Source organism: Ambystoma mexicanum, chromosome 7q (assembly GCF_040938575.1).
Source record: "Ambystoma mexicanum isolate Mex_15411 chromosome 7q, UKY_AmexF1_1, whole genome shotgun sequence".
NCBI lineage: Eukaryota > Metazoa > Chordata > Amphibia > Caudata > Ambystomatidae > Ambystoma > Ambystoma mexicanum.
The window spans coordinates 326,980,949-327,001,304 of record NC_090941.1 but is presented as its reverse complement, the minus strand read 5'-3'; the positions used below and the strand labels follow the sequence as shown (position 1 = coordinate 327,001,304).

General features: G+C 45.0%; 1 protein-coding gene across 1 annotated transcript in view; it reads left to right on the top strand.

Moving 5' to 3' along the window:
* PIBF1 (progesterone immunomodulatory binding factor 1) overlaps positions 1–20,356 on the top strand; it is a 1,771,771-nt gene that overhangs the window by 707,098 nt on the left and 1,044,317 nt on the right. The window contains exon 10 of the mRNA XM_069639889.1: positions 12,655–12,753. Coding sequence (XP_069495990.1) covers positions 12,655–12,753 — 99 coding nt within the window. The remainder of the gene's footprint in view (positions 1–12,654; positions 12,754–20,356) is intronic.

Here is a 20,356-nt window from a genome sequence, read left to right as displayed (position 1 = left end):
CTAGTAATTTTGACCGTTGTTGCTGAATAAATATTCTTTAAATATCACAATTTGCTTACATTTTAGCAAAAAACACCTCCTTGGGTACTTTTCAAACAGTGTGTCACTAAAGAAATGGATTGCCATTTGCAACTGTGGGCCACTTTTTCATTGGTGCCTGAAACTGTTTTATGCTCCAGTCCGACCATGTAGGCTGCCCCTGCCCATATTCTCCATTTAAAAAACAATGTTTGAAGACCTCTGCGTTAGGCTGTTGCAGGGGAAGGAGCCTTTGTGGCGAAGAAACCAGCAGCTGGGGCTGCTGGGGCTGCTGGCCTGCGGGAGAGAGCGGTTAGGAGAAGCAGAGGAAGCCACCATGGAACCATGCCTCAGACCGGCGAGTGTCGCAAGCGGCACTTGGCGGCCGGAGGCGTTCAAAGCGGGTGGCGGAAAGATAATTCTTTACAGAACTGATGGAAAAATAAATGCATATTGAATACCGAACCAAATGGGAACTTGAAATTGAGCATATTGAGCATTTGTTAAACACCAAACTAAATGAAACCTTAAACTTGAGCACTTTTGAATATCTGGTGAATATCAACATAACTTGGTATTAAGCTTTTTTAATCTAAAACTAAGCACAGGTTGCAGGGGTGGGCTTGGGGGTGGGGGGACCCCTCCCACCCACAACAACAAAAATGAAACGTTACATGAAGCTGGCCAGGCCCGAAATACTTAGAAGATTTCAGCACTGGACAGCTCCATGTAACGTTTTAATCTGAAAAATAAATGCATCGAAATATTATCTTTTACATTTAAAAGTACATATCCATTGAAACTTGTCCATTCCTATATTCGATGGACAAGTTTCAATGAATACGTACCTTTACATGTTAAAGATAGCATTTCGATGGATTTACATTCAATGCATTTCCATCGATGGATTTGCTTTTCGATGCAGTTCCATCAATGGAAAGACTATAAACCAAGTTGGAATTTCTACCACCCTGACATGAGTTAATAAATTACTTTATTTTGAATCAGTTGTCTGTATCCTATTTCATGATACCTTCACGGCACTGACCCTCCTTTACCACAATTAACCAGACCCTGCAAGATCCTGTTCAAACCCTATTCTTACCCAAAGTGAAACTGCCCTCCCACCGTGTGTCAAGCAGCCAAACGCTTGTGTGGCCCAACACCCACACAGTTAGTAACTCTTGGATGTCTGTACCTTGGGAATTATGGTTTTCACCGTTGTAACACTGTTTTGTTTAGTGCACACAACCTACTACATTTTTTTTTAAACCTACTTTTGTTTGGATATCCATTTTAATTCACTTTGATAACCAGTTTCTTTATACCTTAAACCATTTGACGGCTCTCGATGGGCCTGACTGCTTGATTACTGGCTAGCACAGAGAGCTGAAGAAGCCCTTTCTGCCAGGAGTGTATTGAAGTGTACCCTAGATGTGGCTGTATGTCTTTAGAGTGAGGAAACTGCTGGTGTGTACACTTGATTGTTTGGAATGGAGTTCTGTATTACATATAGCTGTTTTAGAAGTAAACTATTTCATTGCACTCTTGGGCAGATCGTTTTCTCACATGGCTAAAACAGAAATTGTGTTCTAAAGTGTCCAAGGCAATCGGTTGCTAGTGCAGTACAGGATCATATGAGACATACCCCATTTCTTCCATTCCACTATTTTCCTGAGTTTAAGCAATGTAGTGTAAAGTGAAACAGTGTCATAAACTCCATCACGTTGGCCATCTCTTAGCGTTTGGTCCTGTAAGAGTGGAGAGTGTGACGAATCCCGGGTATTCACCCCGTCTCCCCACTGAGAAACCCCCACCCCATTTGAGGATAGAGCGATGAGCTCGCCCTGCAAGACTCTCCCTAGGGTTTGGGCAGGTAGGACCTCCCTGGGAATGACTCTCCCTTTGTGGACGAGAGCTCCCAAGCTAGAATAAGAATCTGAACCTGAAGTTGTAAAGATGTGATAGCCTTTGTATCTGACTGACACCACTGTTAAACCCTTCTCAGACTTGACATACAATTGAAGCCTGTTACCTTTTGGTTGTAGAAATCTCTATAAAAATAATGAAGTCCCACCTAGAGGAGGAGACTCACTGGCACACAGCGGAATGGCAGGGGAGGAGACGCGCAGAACGGATACTGCCTCTGGAGCGTGGGACAGACACTGCCTGGAGGCAGGACCATGCAGAGGTCCTGGTGGGCCTGAAGCCTGATTAATGCCACTGGACCTATAAACACCAGGATAAGACCTCCTCTAACCTTGCGCTGAGATCCTGAAGAAGAGGGGTAACAGAGTACTGGTGAGACCGTGAGAAGTCCGCCACAGCAAAAAGCAACCGAAAGACAGGCGGAGACCCACCCTGGCAAAAAATCCACAGAACTGCAGGTATGCAGGCCGCTCAAGAAGAAGGGATGTGGGTGGTAGATTTCTACAACGGCAAGATAGACGTCCTGAGCATTATTTTGTTGGCTAAGAAGCCAGAACAACTAAAGCAGACACGGTGAGTCCTAAGGGATATAAAACCTGATAAAGATGGCAAAGGCCCTGAAAATCAGATTCCTAAGTCCCAACAGGAGAAACTAACAACATTTCCTTTAGAAAGCCAAGTGAATCAGGCTGTCCAGGTCTAACAGAAGGGACACAGTCTTTTACAGGAGTTTGTAAACAAGAGAAACAAGGGGCTAGAGGGTCTGTGCCTAGCTGACATCTGAATCAAAGGGTCCAGAGGGACAAAGGAACTATTGACATTGGGGATTTTGAATTACCAAGTGTAAAGTCTCAGCTTCCCCCGAATGGTAAATCTCAAGGGAACGAGGTGGGCTTTCAGATTGGGCATTGGTGGAAGAGGATAAGTCAAATACTCCTCTGGACACAAGAGATAAAAACTTGGGTGAACTGAGTGACTTTAGCTTTTTTATTATACACGAGAAACCAAGAGGGATATGGATTTTGCTTATGAGAACTCTGAACTGTAAGGGGGATTTGCTGCAGGAAAGTGTTATGACCCACTCCAGGGAGAGTCCTGTAGAGAACGTATATCAGGAGACTGTTTGAAGAAAAGGAGGTCCGCTAGAAGTGCTGACCCAACCCCAGGGTGAAAGCCCATACATTTTTGTTTCTCCTAGTGGTATGGCCAGATAGTTGGACAGGTTAGGACCGAGGACTGTTTTCTTAGTTATTCTGACAATTTGACTAGCACTTCCAGTTTTTGTTTCATTAGCAAGAGAATCCCCTATTAGCAGTACGGCAAGATAAAACCAACTGAACCATGTGTGAGTCGTACTTTTGGTTCCCCACAGGAGGGATAGTTTGTCCGGGGGGCTGGGGGGAAGAGGGAGGATTGAGCTGCAAAACCTGGAGTTTTTATTCATGCAGAATGGAACAACCCGTTCTCTGTATTGTGGTGGGTATTGTGGTGGGTTGACAGAACTCCCCACACTGTCATGTGAGGAGAGCAGGCTGGAAGGTACTGGGTTGGTCCTGCTGCTACCCGATGTGCCTCGAGGGTTGATGGAGCGGTATCCCATAGTCTCGCAATCACCTCTAAGGCACAGTATGTTTACCATAGGGACATCCAAGGTCTGAAACCCCAACTAGATATGATTGCGACACCCCTTCAAGCCAGGCAGAAATGAGTTGTGCAACTAAACCACCAACTGCAGTAAATCATATTGTCTGCTCACAGACCTACAATGTTTGTGCGCTATCGGGGGAACATGTCTCAACCTTCACAAAAGAGGTGAATTAGAAATCAAAGCAACTGCGATCCACGCAAGACACTTAGCGAAGCGAGGAGGGCTACAAATCTGCACTTTGAACTTTGCGGAAATCAATGGTGCGCTCTTTTGACACCTCAAACTTGCAGGCACTTCAAACAAGCTTATTGCTAAGCTAGTCACCTGCTAGTCTGGAAGCAACTACTCGATGCCAGGATACAAACCAAAGCACTGGCAAGTCACGTGCCGGCTTGGACTGGGATTTCAACCACTGCTCGACCGAGGTAGCCCTTGAATGGCCGCCTCATCGGCCTGCACATGGACACACCCCAGATCACCCATTTGACAACCGCTGCCTGCTGACTTGAACTGCTGGAGAGTCACTCATTGACCCCTCCCAGCGATTAAAGCTGACTGCAAAGCGATCCCGGGACCGCCACAACCTGCATCCTTGAGAGCCACCCTTCTACTGCACTGAGTGACTGCATTCACCCCTACTCTGCTTGTTGCTTGGGCCTACACAATCAACGTACCCAAAAGGAGCTTGATCCTCTTGCATCGGTCAACCCACCAAGAACTAAATCCTAAATCCAGATACTGTTGACTGTGATCTGCTCCCTCTGCCGGATCTATGTGATTATTGCGACGGCCGAAAATGGCGACTTTTATTTTTAACCCCTTTACACCACATATGCGGGCGGAGACCCCCATATTAATATTTTATTCTATACCTGCCACATATTTAAGGGTGGGGTCCAAAAAAAAGTCCGCATTTTCAGCCGTCGTAATTGTGAAGGTGACATTTTGTACGATTCCCCTCTGTCCTCTCTGGCTCTAGGGACTGGTTAGGTGCGATCGCTCCTGTTATCACCAAACACATATCCTTTTTGTATCTAATAAACTACCTACTAGGCTCAAGAGTGCTATTTTCCTCATTATGTTGCATCCTCTCTATTCTTCCCTCAGGGTGGGTTTTTGTACAGTGTTTTCTATTCGTTCTATTGCAGATGTCGTATTTGATTAGAGTGTGTGTGTTTGTGGTGTAAATGTGCACCTTCACACCCCTCTTAAGAGCATAGCCTTCTGTGTGAGGAGTCTGGAATGAAACTCGGACACAAGTTTACCATGTGTTTGGTTAGACATTTAAAGGGGTTTTGAGGGTGAGGGGGAAGGCATCTCTGACTCTGCTCTAAAAGGAACTTCCCTGCCTAAACCAAAACTAAGGATCTGTCTGTGTCCGGATGTCAAAAACAAAACTGTCATGTGTCGAGTTCATTTCTGATCCTCACACTATAAACTAAACTCTAAGGTGAAACAGGGAAATGTTTTTTAACCTTATATGATATGGCATTTAACGTGCCTATACATAAATGAATGTGTTTAGAAAAGTGTTCAGAAAGGAAGAATACTTGGTTCAAACAAAGGTTCTTAAAGGAAGAAAGTCTTGGCTCCAGAGGATAGTTACCTTCCCCTGGGTTCTTCTTTACTCTTTGAGGTTTTTATACACAATAGTTCTTTGGGACTCAGTTGGCCAACTACCACACTTTCACACAAAAACTGTCTGGCTTTACATTTTTGGTTTCTTTGAGGACACCTGGTATTTCTTTCTCAGATGGTGTGGTTTCTTCTTTCTTGTTTAACACAATTTTTTCCATTGCCTGGTATACTCTCCTGCCAGGACTTCTATTAATTCAGGGCCTTTGCCTGCTCCAAAAGGATCTTTGCCCGCTCCAAAAGCTGCTTATATATAATGTTGAATAATGTATTCCTTTGATATATTATTTTCTATCTGCTTCTCAAATATTTGCACTGGCATTCAGACATCAGAATAGGGGTGGTTTGTGAGTTAAGCTCCCCTTCTCAATATGTCAATTCTTTCTCAGTTAAGTGGTTCCCAAATGTTCACACTTTGTATGATCGCTGATACCCCCCGGGGTCCTTGCTGCTTCTGTGGTGGACTCACCAGTTTTCTTTGGTGTTGGTGAATTCTCCTACGATCTGCAGATGAAGTATTTCAGTGTGCCTCCTTCTCGCGCCTGCCTTTCCTTCGTTCGCTGGTCCTTCGCAGCTTCCACTGGACACGCCTGCTTTCCTCTTGGCTCCGGTAAGTGAAACACTGCTTTCCTTCATCTTCTAACGCCCAGGGATCCCTCACCGACTCCTGGCATTTCTGCAGCTCGCTCGCTCCTCTTGGCTCAGCAGATTCTGTCTTCCCTGTCTGTGAGCCGCCTGGCTCCACCATCTGGTCCCCGCTCTTTGGTTCTCCACTACCTCGTTGAGAGGTGCAGCTCCCTCGCCAGTCGCCACAGCAGCTCTCATTGATTCGCGTTTGCGGCTACTTAAATTTCCTGGTCACAGGTGTGTACCAGGAAACACTAGAGCGCTCACTGAGCTTGCAGTCTGTTGCTCGATCTCTCTTCTTCATTGCAGTATTTTGGGGATTCTGAGAACCAAAGTCAATGTTTGACACGACTTATGAAATTTCCGTTAACATTTTTAAAAGGTTTTGATGGCAAGTCGGTTCCGATTTATTAAGTGGAATTGAAAAAGGTGATGGCATCAGAATCGCAAGAACGGCCAAAGGTGGAAGGACGGTTCATAGATTTGGTGAGGGAGGTTCCCTGCTCTTCATAATAAAAGGAGTAGATGCATGACAATAAGCCATGATGGTTTCAGACATGGGGATGTTATTTTCAAGGGAAAATGGGGGATACCATGTCTCACCCGATGGAGCAATGACATCTCCGCAGAGGCTGTCTCCCCCCCTGTGATCCTCCCTCATATAGCCGGCCCCAGGGTCAGGATCTGCTGCTGTCCCCTAGCCACATGGGAGGAGGTTACCGCCGGGAGGTCAGTGATGACTCCATCAGATTCATCACACTTCCATCGGCCCACGTTCCCACAAAAGGTGATGGAGGCTCTTAACTGTTCTGTTTAACCTTTGATTGCGTTGGGTTTTAGTTTGTAGAAGTGTGAGGGCCGAGTGGGCCATTTTACCTCTACTCATCCTTATACTGCTGTGAAGCAGAATCCAATCCGTCAAATGTTATCACATGGAGCCACTTGCACAACACCAAATGCAGTGCAGGAATAGCTTAACGTAACAGGTGGTTATTGTAGAGAATAAAGTCCAGGTAAACCAGACCAAATCCATGATATTTACAGTGGGTCAAGCTACTGACTCATCACTGAAGAAATGCTGCTGCTAGGACTGTGGTGTCCTTAAATGGACACATTTGAATACTTACCTAATGTGGCAGGTCAATGTAACACATGACCCATGCATTTCAAATGTTTTTATTTTTGTCTGGATGGGTATGGGATAAATGCATGTAGGCTCTATGGTTTTCTGTAGAAAGAAAAAAGGATGTTCTATTCTCTGAGCTATCTAAGCAGAACATGTTGGAAGGGGAGACACTGTTGTCAGGGTCTCCTTGTCTAGCAGGGATACTGCTTTCACTCTGGTTCTCCATCGAATCTGTCCCAATAAAACAGTCTAAAGCAAGTACCCTGTGCACATCTTCACAACTAAACACAGTCTCAGGGATATAGTGCTCATCCTGATTCTTGGATCTCCCAGGGATATAGTGGCCAGCTCACTATGTGGACAGTCCCACCAATGTTGTGTCGAACTCGGGATGACTAACAGTAACAAAAGAGATGATGGCTGGAAGTTTTAGAATTGATCTTAACCTCTGGCATAGGCATGGTTAACCCCCACACTTTGGTTTTTCAGCTTGCCAAACAAATACAGAAAGGGTAAGGACAATTTGCAAATCAGACTTGGTCCCACCCAAATGCTTTTTTTTTATAATGGCTTAGTAGGCTGAAGATCAATGGTCTGCAGGGTTGCCCACAGTGATGCCAGAGGGTAAGATTACTTATAAACTCTTCACCCATCATCTCTTCCAACTGGCTTCTATAGTTATAGTGCATAGCCTACTTGTAGAAAGGTAGTGTCCTTTACGCTCTCTCAGCCAGCACCAGATATTCTCACTATGTATTACCTTCTCAGTCACAAAGACAGTAATGGTCACCACAGTAACAGTGAAAAAAGTGGAACTGGTGGCATTTGGCATCATCTGTTCCATCAAAACCTTTGTTGGGTGCCTACAAAATTACATTCTGCAAAAGCAGAGGCAAAAATGTACTTGCTGCCACGGTTTGGAGGAAAGGGGCACCGAAACAAGTACACTGCAAAACATGCTTTGAAAAAACCTCCCACAAACATTCGCCAAATGTGGAAAGTGGAGGAAACGTTTGGACCAGATAGGTCAGACAAATGACCTTGAGAAAATGTTGCACTTGCTGAATAAGTCAGCATCCAACAACACCAAGAACATAGCCTGCTTCCTTTAAGAATGCTGCAAAGAAAACCACATGAAAAACAGACATTAGACAATGGCCCACAATGCCCACCACCCCATTTAATTTCCCCAAAAGAAGTTGTTCCGATGGTTCCATTTACTGTAAAAGGCAAGTCTGGAAAAATCAAACTATTTTTGGGCAGCTTTTTTTTTTTTCAAAATATGTTTCCACATACGTCTTGATATCCGACCACGCATCCATGTACTTTCATGCCCCCAGATGGCTTTAATGACAAACCTTGCCGATGGACACCCGGACTAATAGCGTTTAATCTTTTTCTTAGTTAAAAACACTTTGGTCCCTTGTTTTTTTCATGGACTTTTAAATGAATCTTATAACTGTTTTATAAATGTTTTGGACGACCTATGATTTGATATTGTACCCAATCAATCTTTTTTTATATGCATGCATACGCCAGAAAGACTGACTAATAATAAGGAAAATGCATAGTGAAACGAACATTGACAGTTGTGATGATTCATGGAATCTTGTCACTTCTCCCCAGAGGGGGGGGAGCCCTTCTCTGTGAGGCTAGAGAGATGAGCCTGCCAGCTAGCATTCCCCCTAGGGGTGGCAGAAAGTGGGACCTAACAGAGAGAGACTACCCTCTTGGGGACAAGGACTCCCCCTAGAACTCCTTATGAGGCGCTGACAATGTACAAAGACCCCTCAGATCACTCCAAAGTAGTCTCGATATGTTACTGCAATATCTCCAAGAATCTATCTCCTCAGCTCAAATGTACTGGGAAGAAGATAGCCCAAAGAGCCATGAGTCCTCAAGTGAACAAAGGACTGTGCATCTACTCTGGGGAGGACCCAGCGTGGTCTACCAAAAACAGAAGGACCAGTGAAGTTTGTCATTGCATCCTGGGAAATTCGAACCAGGGCTGAGGAAGAAGCAGGAGATGACATGTCCTGAGTGGAGAGGACGCTGGAAAACCAAAGCAGCAGACTCTGGATAGATGGTGTCGAGCTGGCCATCTGGGAAGAACCTAGAGGCAGTGGCACAACCTAGAGAGGGTAGACCTTGTGGTCCTCGAACAGCGCTGAGTCCATACTAGGAAGGACTCGCAGAGCTGCGTGAAAAGAAATAAGACCGGAACGACCGAAGAGGTTGTGCTAGAAACTGGAACCTGACCCCACGGGAAGAATCGGCGACTGCTACCAGATTCAAAAGAGGTAACGAACGGAGGGAGACCATTGTGGGGGACAGGACGGAAGGAGAGTTAAGATTAGAGGGATCAATCATATGCTCCCCAGTACAAATGAATGTTATGAAGAGAGTGAAGATTAACAAGAGATGAATCGTACTCGTCCCAGTGTATGTCAACATTGGAAAGAGAATATAGGCTGCCAAGGGACCAGTCAGACCCGTCCCAGTAAAGAGGAATATGAGAAACCAAGTAAAAGAACCCATGAAAGCCATCCAGGGTACTTTCAAGAAAATAGAGACATTGCGAGATTTAAAGGAGGATCTGGAAACAGATCTTTCTTTGTGGAATCAAGGAACTGTTTGTGTAGAGAACAAGGCAAAGCCTAGGAGGGGTAAAAGCCTCCTCGAAGAGTTGAACAAACTTATAAAGATCATTCTTAGAAGCCATCCTAAGGCAGAACTGTTAAGGCTGTAGAAACCAATTCATTCTCCTGGCCCCCTCTTGTTCTTTGCGTTTACATGACTAGTGGTAGGGACAGAGTAGGATAGTTTAGGACAGGGGACGAACTGTTGATTTGGACAACCTCACTGACGACGAGCACCATAGTTACTTTTGTGTTAGGTAGGGCAAACACCTTATTGCTAGGGATATTTGAATAAATAATCCTGCAGAAATGCCACCTATTGGTCGGTCTCCTCCTTCTGGCCTACCACATAGTGCTAATAGATTTGGTATTCTTATAGGAATTACTGGGGTGGATAGTAAGAAAATACCTTTACAACTCCAGCTCACCAATCGCCCTGTATGCTGTAAATCACAGCAAGAGGTGTCCCATACCTTGAACAAACATTTGTCTCTGAGAATTATACTAGGCTACCTTGCATGCATAATGGAAGCATGTAATGTTTGGAAGGCAGTGCTTGGTCTACTGGATCTCCTCAGTGCTCTAGAAGGTGCCAGGCAACACTTGGCAATTGTTGGCTGTACCACCCCTTGCCCAAAGCTGAAAGGGTCACTCTTAAGTAGTGTGACGAATCCTCCTTGGATGTTGTCTCTTTTCCAATGGAAGAGAACCCTTTTCGTGTGGCCAGGGCGGTGCGGCCACAGTCCAATAATCCCCCTGCGTGTGATGGACCGCTGGAGGATCACATGCGTAGGGAACACCCTCATGGAATGAGGGATGACACCCTCAGAGAGACCCCTTATATTTCTACCATGGGCCCTACTCCTTCAACCTCTTACCATTTCCAGAAGTTCTAATATCCTCCAGACTTCCAAATATGCAAACAAAGTAGAAGCTTGTCCTCCCTTCAATCACACTGAGACGAAGATAATGTGTGGAGTGCAGAAGAGCATCCCACGGAACCCCAGTGAGCCGACCAGCCTATTTAATCCCGGCGATCGAATGAAAAGGAAAGAAGGATTTCCGACGAAGAGCAGTCCTCCCTGGAGGAGTCGTGAGGAAAGCCACTGTCAGCCGGACACGGGAGGAATGCCAGGACGCCCAGGAATAAGCTGAGAGCTCCAGTGCCGGTCCTGAGATGCAGGAAGGGACGGCAGGCTGGCGGAAGCAGGCGCTAGGCTCTCCCGAAGCTTTGGAAGTGAAACTGGTTCCTGAAGGATGGTTGGTGCTGCAGAGACGCTGCACACCAAACCAAGCCTTCCAAAGCACCATGAGTCCCACGTCTGATCGAGGAAGCTGAGAGAAGACAGACGCCCAAGCAAACGGGTACGCAAAGGCGGAGGGAGATGCTGGGAGCTCGAAGAGGTGGTGGCAAGAGGAAAGGGGGAACAAATAGCCCGGACCTAGGGTCTGCGACCCTGATGATCAGAAGAGATGGTGGTAAGTGTATAAGTGGGAGGAATGCCCTGAACCTATGGTCTGGGACCCTGAAAGTAATACTGAAGAAACATTTAAGTATTTGATTATATCTGGTAGTGCTTAGCAGGAGAGTAAACCAGAAAGAGAAATACTGAAGACAGGTGAGTCTGGGACCTGCACCCATAACAGATACGTCAGTTGCTTTCTTTTCTTTCGAATAATTTTGTATTATTTTTGAAGGTTCATGAACAAATAATATAGGACAATAATTTGTGTGTACATATTGTAGAATAGATATAAACTTAACTCAGCTATCATAGTCGTAACATAAAAGGAGTAAAAGAAATTTTAAAAAAGGGGTTTGGGGAAATGAGTGCAGGCGTGGAAAAGAACAATAGAGAAAAAGGAAAACAAACACTAAAACCATCCACCTCACACAGATGTTAATGAGGAGTCAAACCAAGTAAACCTTAAGGCACAATTGTAAACAGTTCAGCATAAAGTGCTTCATAGTCACAGTGCCTGGGAGAAAGGTGAACCAGGTTGGCTGTGCAAAAGGTAGTACTTGGCAGGAGAGTACAGCAGGTCTACCTAGAAAGCAAACTTTTTAAACCAGGCGAGTCTGGGGCTCACATCCACATAAAGGACAGTTGTTGCAGATGGTAGTACGTGGCAGGGAAGTACACCAAGTCTATCTAGAAAGGGAATTGTTTACCAGGCAAGTCTGGGGCTTGCCCCTATTTAAGAAGAACAGTTGTGACTCCTCTTAGTCACAGTACCAGTGAGAAGCGTGAACCCAGTTGGCTGTGTATAACAAAGAGAAACCTGTAGAAGGGAGACAAATCCTGGGATTGTGAACATTTTGGCAATGCTGTGGGAAGGGAGATATTCTCTTATCGCCTTAAAGTGGAAGAGGAACCAAGGGGAAAGTAGGCACTTCCTCTTGGAATTTGTGAACACTGAGAAGTTAAGAGAAGGGAGACAATCTCTTGATCCCGGATGCACTTTGTGTTGTGAACTTTGAAAGAAGAACCAACTTAGCAGACAGCCCCTTTGCACCTTATACTTTTTAGTGTGAGGGTTTTCGACATTTTGATGGACCCATTTAAGATTTGTGTTGAGGCAGCGAAACCAGTCTTAGCATTAGGGCTAGCGAGGCCTTTTCCCCAACCCTATTTTTTTTTTTTTAAAGTCTGTAGCAACAATGACATCCGTATGTCGATCTCTCACTACTGCACTTGCACAGTAGGCATAATGATTTCAAATCATGTGGAAGAGTGTTCCAGTGTTCTGTCCAGCTGCCTTTTAGGATATTAAGTACCTTATTCATCCAGTCTCTAACAGTGGAAGTCCTATGTAATTTCCAAAAAATACATTTCTGATGAAAGATGTGGTGCAGTAATTCACTGAAATTGTCTGTGACTTGGTTATTGATTAAAATGGAAGTCTTGTTGCTAATTGTTTTGTCGTGTTTTGTAGTGTGTGTGCGCTTGTTTGAACCGAATGAAAAATTGTAATAAGTAGATGACTTTACTTTCATGCTATTTACCATGGTGCTTTCTTTATTCCTTTAGAAATCTGAGGGAGGCAAAAGATAATGCAGTTGCTGAAAAGGAACGAGCTGTGCTGGCTGAAAAAGATGCTTTGGGAAAATACGACCAGGTTTTAGAACAGTGAGTAGATTTAAAGTGTACTGATGCACCAATAAACCATGCATTGCAGACAACCCTTTAGGACTGTACAAAGTCATGTGTCAATGCAGCATTCTCAGCAATATGACATACCTGGAGAGATGAGCAACATTGGTAGAAAAAGGGTTGAGCGCCACTGTGCGATGGCACCACTAGTCAAAACATGAGTTAAAGGCTGACCCATGAGGAGATCGCCAGAAGGAAAAACCTCAAGGGGAAGAAAACCCCTTTTACTTCAGAGATGGCCCAGGAAGGCAGGAGGCGCCCAGGTCAGCAAAGTATGTCATGGACAAAGCAGTAAAAGGGATAGATGGCTGAACTGGAGGAAAGCTAAAGGCGAACTGGAGACAGAATGGGGGAATTTCCAGGAAGGAAGACTACTGTAAGCTACAGAGAGAAAACATAGAAGAGTTTTAGGCCTGTTTGGCACAACATGTCAGCTTCAGACGATACCTGTGTATCACAAAGAGAGTAGCCGCCAGAGAGAGTTGGAACATACTACCAATTCTGTATGTTGCTATTTAGAACAAGATAATGGTGGTGTTCTATGAATCACCAGTGGTCCATCCTTATGGTATAATCTTAGGATCCCTTGGGTGTTAAAACTCAATGCAAATTAATTTGTACATATGTGTAGTCTTGTTAGAAAGAGAGCTTTTATGTTATATATTAGTTTTATTTCATAAAGCTTGTAGTACCGGATATGCAACAGTCATGGTAGAGCATCCTAGTACATTTGCAAACGGGCAGACATCATTAGAGCATGTGTCTCAAGTGTGTTCTGCATCAAAGACATTTCAAAGACATAAACTACAGCAACATATTACTTGCATTCATTTTAACAATATCATAAAAGCAATAAAGGAATGAAAGATAAGACGAACAAAAGGATGAATTCATTTCCAACGATTTAGAAAATGGAACACAAAAGTAGAATCCAACATAATGCAAGCAAATCTAGTAGGCACTGGTTAGTGGTGCAAAGGCATATGGTGGGGGGATGAAGAGAACACTTGTCCTTCTAGAGTCAAAACACGCCCCATATGCTATATGATTGTCTGAGATCTATTGGTAACCAATCCTCGGTCTACGTCAGGAACATGGAATTCCCAGGAGTGTATACAGGACAAGCAAAGGTAAGGCTAGGTCCTAGGACGTTTCGGCTTCCAGGTGTGGTGCCTTCTTCTGGGCCATAGGATTGTGTCTCCCTTGAACTTGGCTCTGGGGGGGGAGCGTGAGGTAAGGTGACGGGTCAGTTTAGTTGAGCCGTGTTCAATCAGCAGGGGCTTGGGTATGATCCAGCTATGTTCTGTGATGAGCTGGGAGTAAAGCAGCCAGAGTCCATCTAATCAACAGACGCTTGTGGTAGAGCCTTGAAAAATAAGGGACTGAAGGCCTGGAGTACTGAATGCACATGTGCCCCCAGGGCAGATTCTCAACTGGAGGCAGAGGGCCAGTTGTAGCTGGTTGCTAAAAAACAGCGTAGGGTGCAGTCCCCCTGTAGTGTATCAAGGATACAAGCACTTGCTCGAGGGTGAATCCCGAAGCAATGGAGAACAGAGAATACCTGAGCGTTGCTACGCAAAGTGATGATCCACTGCAGTCCTTTTGAGCTTTGGTGGCACAGGAGGGCCAGAAGTGAGGCATACAGTTGTGGTAGTCACAATCTTTATGGCAAAGACGGCCAAGGGGGACACCAATCTTGGAATGGGCTCAGCCAGTCCCAGTGCAAAGTTTCTGTGCTGCCACAGCAACCAATGCTCATGCAGTGCCCACATGACACGCAGAGCATTTTCCCCACTCTGTAGAGCCAATCCTTTATGGAGCTATGTAGGCTTCACCCAGTGGTATACTTGGAACCAATAGGGTGACCAGACATCTTGGTTTTGGTGGGATAGTCCAGGTTTTTCGCACTGTCCTCCTTTATCAACAAACGTCTTCAAAACTGCCAAGTGTCCCGGTTTTAGGAAAATAATTATAAGCTAGATCTTTACCAGACGACTTCTGTAATAAAGTGTGAGCAATGGTCAAGTTCATGTGTTACGTTAAGTATTTATTCTGCACCCATCACCACCGTAGTGGTCTTATGGTGTGTGACCTTGTCCGAGAAGTGGAAAAGAGTGTCCCTGTCAGAGTGTCTTCAGACCTTGGTCTGTGGATATAAAAGAAAAGGGGTTCGGGGGGAGGAGGTGATGGGAACGGTGGATTAGCCAGTGGACATACAACTTAGTTGTGGGAAACATGAGGTGGTGAGGAGGGATCATGGTTGTGCTAGGTGAAAAGCTTGGTTCAAATGGATTGTGTTCTCCCACGTATTCCTCATCTATGATATATTCAGATATCCTGCTTGCAGCTCAGAAACTTTTCTCCGCATATGGCGCTTTGTGTCATCTTTGACATCCTTCGAGGGCCTCTGTCCTCCTCGAGTATGATGTTGCTGCTGGTAAATAAGGCCCACACTGTGCACGTTGCCTTAGTTCTGTTTTTCCACATAGTTGCTCGAAACGGTTCTTCGTCTCGGCTTGTACGATAACTGCGTAGTTAGCGAGTTTTATCCGAACATGTCGACCCATACCCCAAAAACCGGATTCAAAAGATGTGCCGATGTCAGGGTCTGGCTTGTCAGGATTCCATAGGAGCGGATGCTGGCCCCACAGACCCTCACCAGGAGTTCACCTCTCAACCGTAAAGTAAAAGATGAGCTGAGAACCCCAAGAAAGGGGAAGTGGAGAAAATAACAAACTAGATACTGCTGCCCTGCAACCTTCTGGTAGGCTCTGGTATCTGTGATAAAACAAATACACTTGGTTACTTATGCATTATGTAAAATTATCTTCTTAAAATATTTTTTAATATATGCTACCTTCTTTACATTTTTTAACCTCTGTTATGGCATAGAGGTTATATTTTTATGTTGAAACTTGCAACTATATTCTCTTTAAAACTCTAAAGTAAATGACTCTTGCAAGTGCTTAACAGTCTTGGATATTTTACACTTTTGCTTCATTACATATAGCTCTGTAAAGTCTGGACTCGTATGCTTTAATGAATGCAGTTTTTTTTTTTAACAGAATCTCTTTTTGGTATAAGAGTTGCGTGAAAATAGGTATTCTTTAAGTTCCTTGAATGCAGCTCCTCCCGTGCATGAGTTAGTAATTCACACGCGCATATTCGACGAGAAAAAATAAACACGCGCACACAAAACCTTGCGCTAATTATTTTCTCGACCCGCGCTTTAAATTCACACGCACGCTCTTATTTCTGATCGCACCGCGCTCTCCTTTTAAAAAAGTCACGCGCACAATTCATTTGGACACGCGCACTATCGCACACACGCTTCCATGAACGACGCTACTAGGATGCGAAGACTCGCGCTAGCCCTAATGCCGAAATTTCAACACGTGCAAAACATTACAAACTTGTCACGCAGTCTTATTTCTTTTTTTCTTATTGCTTTAAAAAGTGTTTATATAATCCAGTCATTATACAGCTTCAATTTGGTTAAATTCCTTAAATATTGAAACTAGACCAGTTGCTTAATGAGTTAACATCTTGATTAAAACCTTTTACACGAAAAAAATAAATATATATATATAGATGCCAAGTCTTCTCTCTTTCTGCATCACAGTTGTTCACATATGTCTCCTCCTTATTCTCTTGTCTCAAGGTTTCTTTCACAACGTATATATCACTTTAGATTGAAAATTCTCTGTGAAAGTCAATGACTTTTAAAGGTACAATCCCACCTGATGTCTTAAATTTCTCACAGGCACTGCAATCGGTTTTCTTACTTTAGTGGATTCTCTGAACTCTGGAAAAACCTTATTTAAGGAGCTTAATAAATGTACAGCCAGCCACTGAATTACTTTGGATGAAAGGCAGTTTAGAATCTTGCTCACCTCCCAAGAATCCAGCCCATTATCCTTCCACCAATCAGACAAAGCAAACCTATCATTGTTCCTTACACCAATCAGATAAGGTTTCCTTCTCTCCATCTTGACTTGGGCAACCCACAATGTTTATACTTATGGAAACAGCTTCCTATTCTATGTACAGGCCCTTCCCTGCTCCCTTTCCTGCTACCAGACCACCTACTCCAGCCAGCCCTGACAGCGGAGTGTTGGCAAAAATGACTATAATCAATCCTCATATGGTATGCCTTTGGTGCCTAGTGTTCGGGCCACATAGTCAACAGGAAACCCACCCCAAAATAACCCCCACAAAAAAATCATCCGAAGATAAGAGCCCAAGAGAGTGAACTCCACAAAAAGGCCAAGGGGCACGGCAAGAGCGTTAAGCATTCGAGAGCTCGTCATTCCTCTTCATCGTTTTCGAGGAGATCAAAGAAAAGGAGTCATTGCTCCACATCGCCCTCTTCGGTCCCTTCCCCGAAGGGAAATGGGTACGCTTTCCAAAGAAAGGGGCTAGTAAGGCAGAACTGGAAAAATTCTATCTGCAGATGTTGGAGGTGTTTGAGAAAGCAGCGACTTCAGCCCCTTCGAAGAAGTCGTTAGAGACTCCCGACCCCATTTCGCCGAAGGCCGACTTAGTCAGTGAAAACCGCGGACTGCGCAGCCAACAGCCTGGACAGCAGGTTGTCAAAGGATTTAAAGTCCTCAAAAGCATCTTGGGCGCCACTCACGGCCTCGTCGCCTTGAAGGGATACTCCTCCTCCGACCCACTCAACACTGTCAAAGACATTGAAGTCGAGTTCATCGATGTCGAAGTTGTTGGAATCGAGGTCTTCGATATCCTATTCGAAATCGTTGAAGGTTTACAAACCACAAAATTAGATTTTTTTTTAATCTATGGCCTCTATTTTTGAGGTGGAGGAGGAAAGCTCTGATTCCGGTTTTGGTCTGGAATGCGGCACTGGTGTTAGGAGCTAATATCCCTGGAATCAAGAATGAAGGACCTTGTGGACACCCTAAAGGATGCTAGTGGTCTGGATACTCCAGAAGTTTATTCTGGCACTCTTGAAGGTACAGGACACGCTGATGCTTCTTATAGATAAGTGATGGGAAAGGTAATATAATACCTGGGATGGGGCAGGTCAGCTGAATATGAACAGGATGACTTGACTGATATTTTGGATAAGGGCCACCTAACGCAGTCAAGAATAGGGTCTTGGAAAACTCTGGATTCCACTCCTGCAGTCCACAAGGACTTCACAAAGAAATACAGACCTTCATCAGTGGATCCAGAGTTTCTTTTGAAACATCCAAGTCCACAAAGTCTTGTTGTTCAAGCAGCCACTTCTGCTTCTAAGGGAGCAGCCTATCCCACGGTTCCTCCAGACATGGAGGATAAAAGGCTTGATGCTATGGGGAAAAAGGTTTTTTCGGCTGGGAGTATGCCCTTGAAAGCAGCCATTGCAACCTGTGCACTAGCAACGTTTACCTACACTTTGTGATAGGTGATTGCCATGCATCTGAGCACATCCCAGAGGGTGAAGAAAGGAATGGTTTCATGAGTATTATTCAGGACGGAAAAGACGTTATGTGTCAATGCTTACAGTCAGATTTGACACTGTGGGCTGTGTTAGCCGCTCTATTGCTGCTGGTACAGTGCTAAGACGATTCGCCTGGTTAGGGAAATCAGGGTTTGCTTCTGACTTGCAATTCAGGCTGTTGAATATGCCGTTTGACAGTTCTTATTTGTTTGGCACAAAAACAGACTAAAGCCTTGAGAAATTTCAGTCTTCTAAGGCAGGAGCTAAATCACTGGATCTGGCCATTTGGCAGCCCCAACAGAGTCAATCAACACAGTCCTCTAAGCAGGGTTGGAGAAACCATTTATTTTGGTACTATTCCTCTTTAGGGAGAGCAAGAGGTCAGTTTATTTACGCAAACAAGACAGAGAAGGCAACCACGAGGTGGCCGAGGTTGTACTGGCAGAGTTGCTACAGCATCCGCTTCCTTGTCTTCCACATTGACTGGTGACCCAAAACCGCTTTGAAGACTTACAGCATTTGTCTTGTTTGGAGGCAGGTTAACCCAGCATCTGAAGGAATGGCAAAGCATTACAACAGATGCTTGGGCTCTGCAAACTGTTGTCTATGGCTACTGCCTCCCCTTTCTGAAAACGCCAAACTGCCCCCCACAAGGCCAGTCCTTGAAATTACCAGGTCTGCTCCTCCTACAGGAAGTTCAGACACTGTTGGAGAAGGGTGCTATTGAGCAAGTACCTCTAGCGGAAAGAAATCAAGGCTGGTACTCTCCTTATTTTCTAATCCCAAAAAAGGATGGAGGGTTGCGACACATCTTGATTGGATATGCTTGAACAAGTTCCTCAGGAAGGACCAGTTCAAGTTGGTCACTCTTTCGATGATCCTCCAGGCCCTTCAGCTCCAATATTGTATGGTGTCATTGGATCTTCAGGATGCTTATTTTCATGTGCCAGTTCATCTCAAGCACAGAAAATACCACAGAAAATACCAGATATTTGCTGTTGGCAGTTCTCACTGTCAGTTTCGGGTACAGCCTTTCAGGCTAACCTTCGCACGAGGGTATTCACCAAGCTTATGGCGGTGGTGGCAACAAATCTACAAAGGCGGGATTCACATCTACCCCTACCTAGTTGATTGGCCAATCAGAGCCCAGTCAACCAGTCATGCTCTTGAACATCTGGACAGCACCTGTGCTCTCTCCACAGGCTGGGCTTCTCCCTCAACTTCAAGAAGTCTCACTTGACACCTTCCCAAACACTGCAATTCATTGGAGCAGAAATTGATTCTTCCCCAGGGAAAGCTTCGCCAACTGAGGTAAGGGCTATCCACACATCTCAGATGGTAAAAACATTTCAGAGTGCCCCAAATCTTACAGCCTTCGATTTTCTGAGGTTGCTTGGTCTCATGCCATCCTGCATTATTCTGGTGCCAGAGACACGCCTGAGAATGACGTCCCTTCAGTGGGCTCTCCGTGATCAGTTCTGCGGCAGGATGACGGATCTGGTTCAAATCCCAAGCAGGGTCACGCAGGATCTCCTGTGGTGGGCCTAAGGAGAATGTGTTAAAGGGGGGAAATCTTTTGGCAACCATGGCCAGAGATTACAGTGGTTATAGACGCCTCCCTCTCATGGGGGTCGTCACACCAACTGTTTGACGATCAGTGAATGCTGGTCTCTGTCAGAGTACAAACTGCATATCAATGTTTTAATGCTGAGGGCAATCGGACTAGCGCTGATGGCCTTTCTGCCCTCTATATGGGGAAAGAATGTTCTGATAATGACTGACAACGAAGTGGCCATGCATTACCTCAACAAGAGAGGGGGTGTAGGGTCACTACCACTGTGCAGAGGCGCGATGCCTCTTGTTTTGGGCACTGCAAAAAGGAATCCATCTGCAGTTAATTTGGCCGAACAGGAAAACACTGCGGTGGACGCTCTGAGCAGGCAGAGCACAGTCTCTCACGAGTGGGAGCTAACTGAGGAAATCCTTCAAGAGATCTTTGCCTTTTGCAGAACCCTGCAAGTGGATCTGTTTTTGTCCAGTGTCAACAGGAAGTGTGACCTGTTCTTCAGAGAATTTCCTCAGAGAGGAGCTCTAGGGGACGCGTTCATAGTGGACTGGGAATTTCCACTTCTG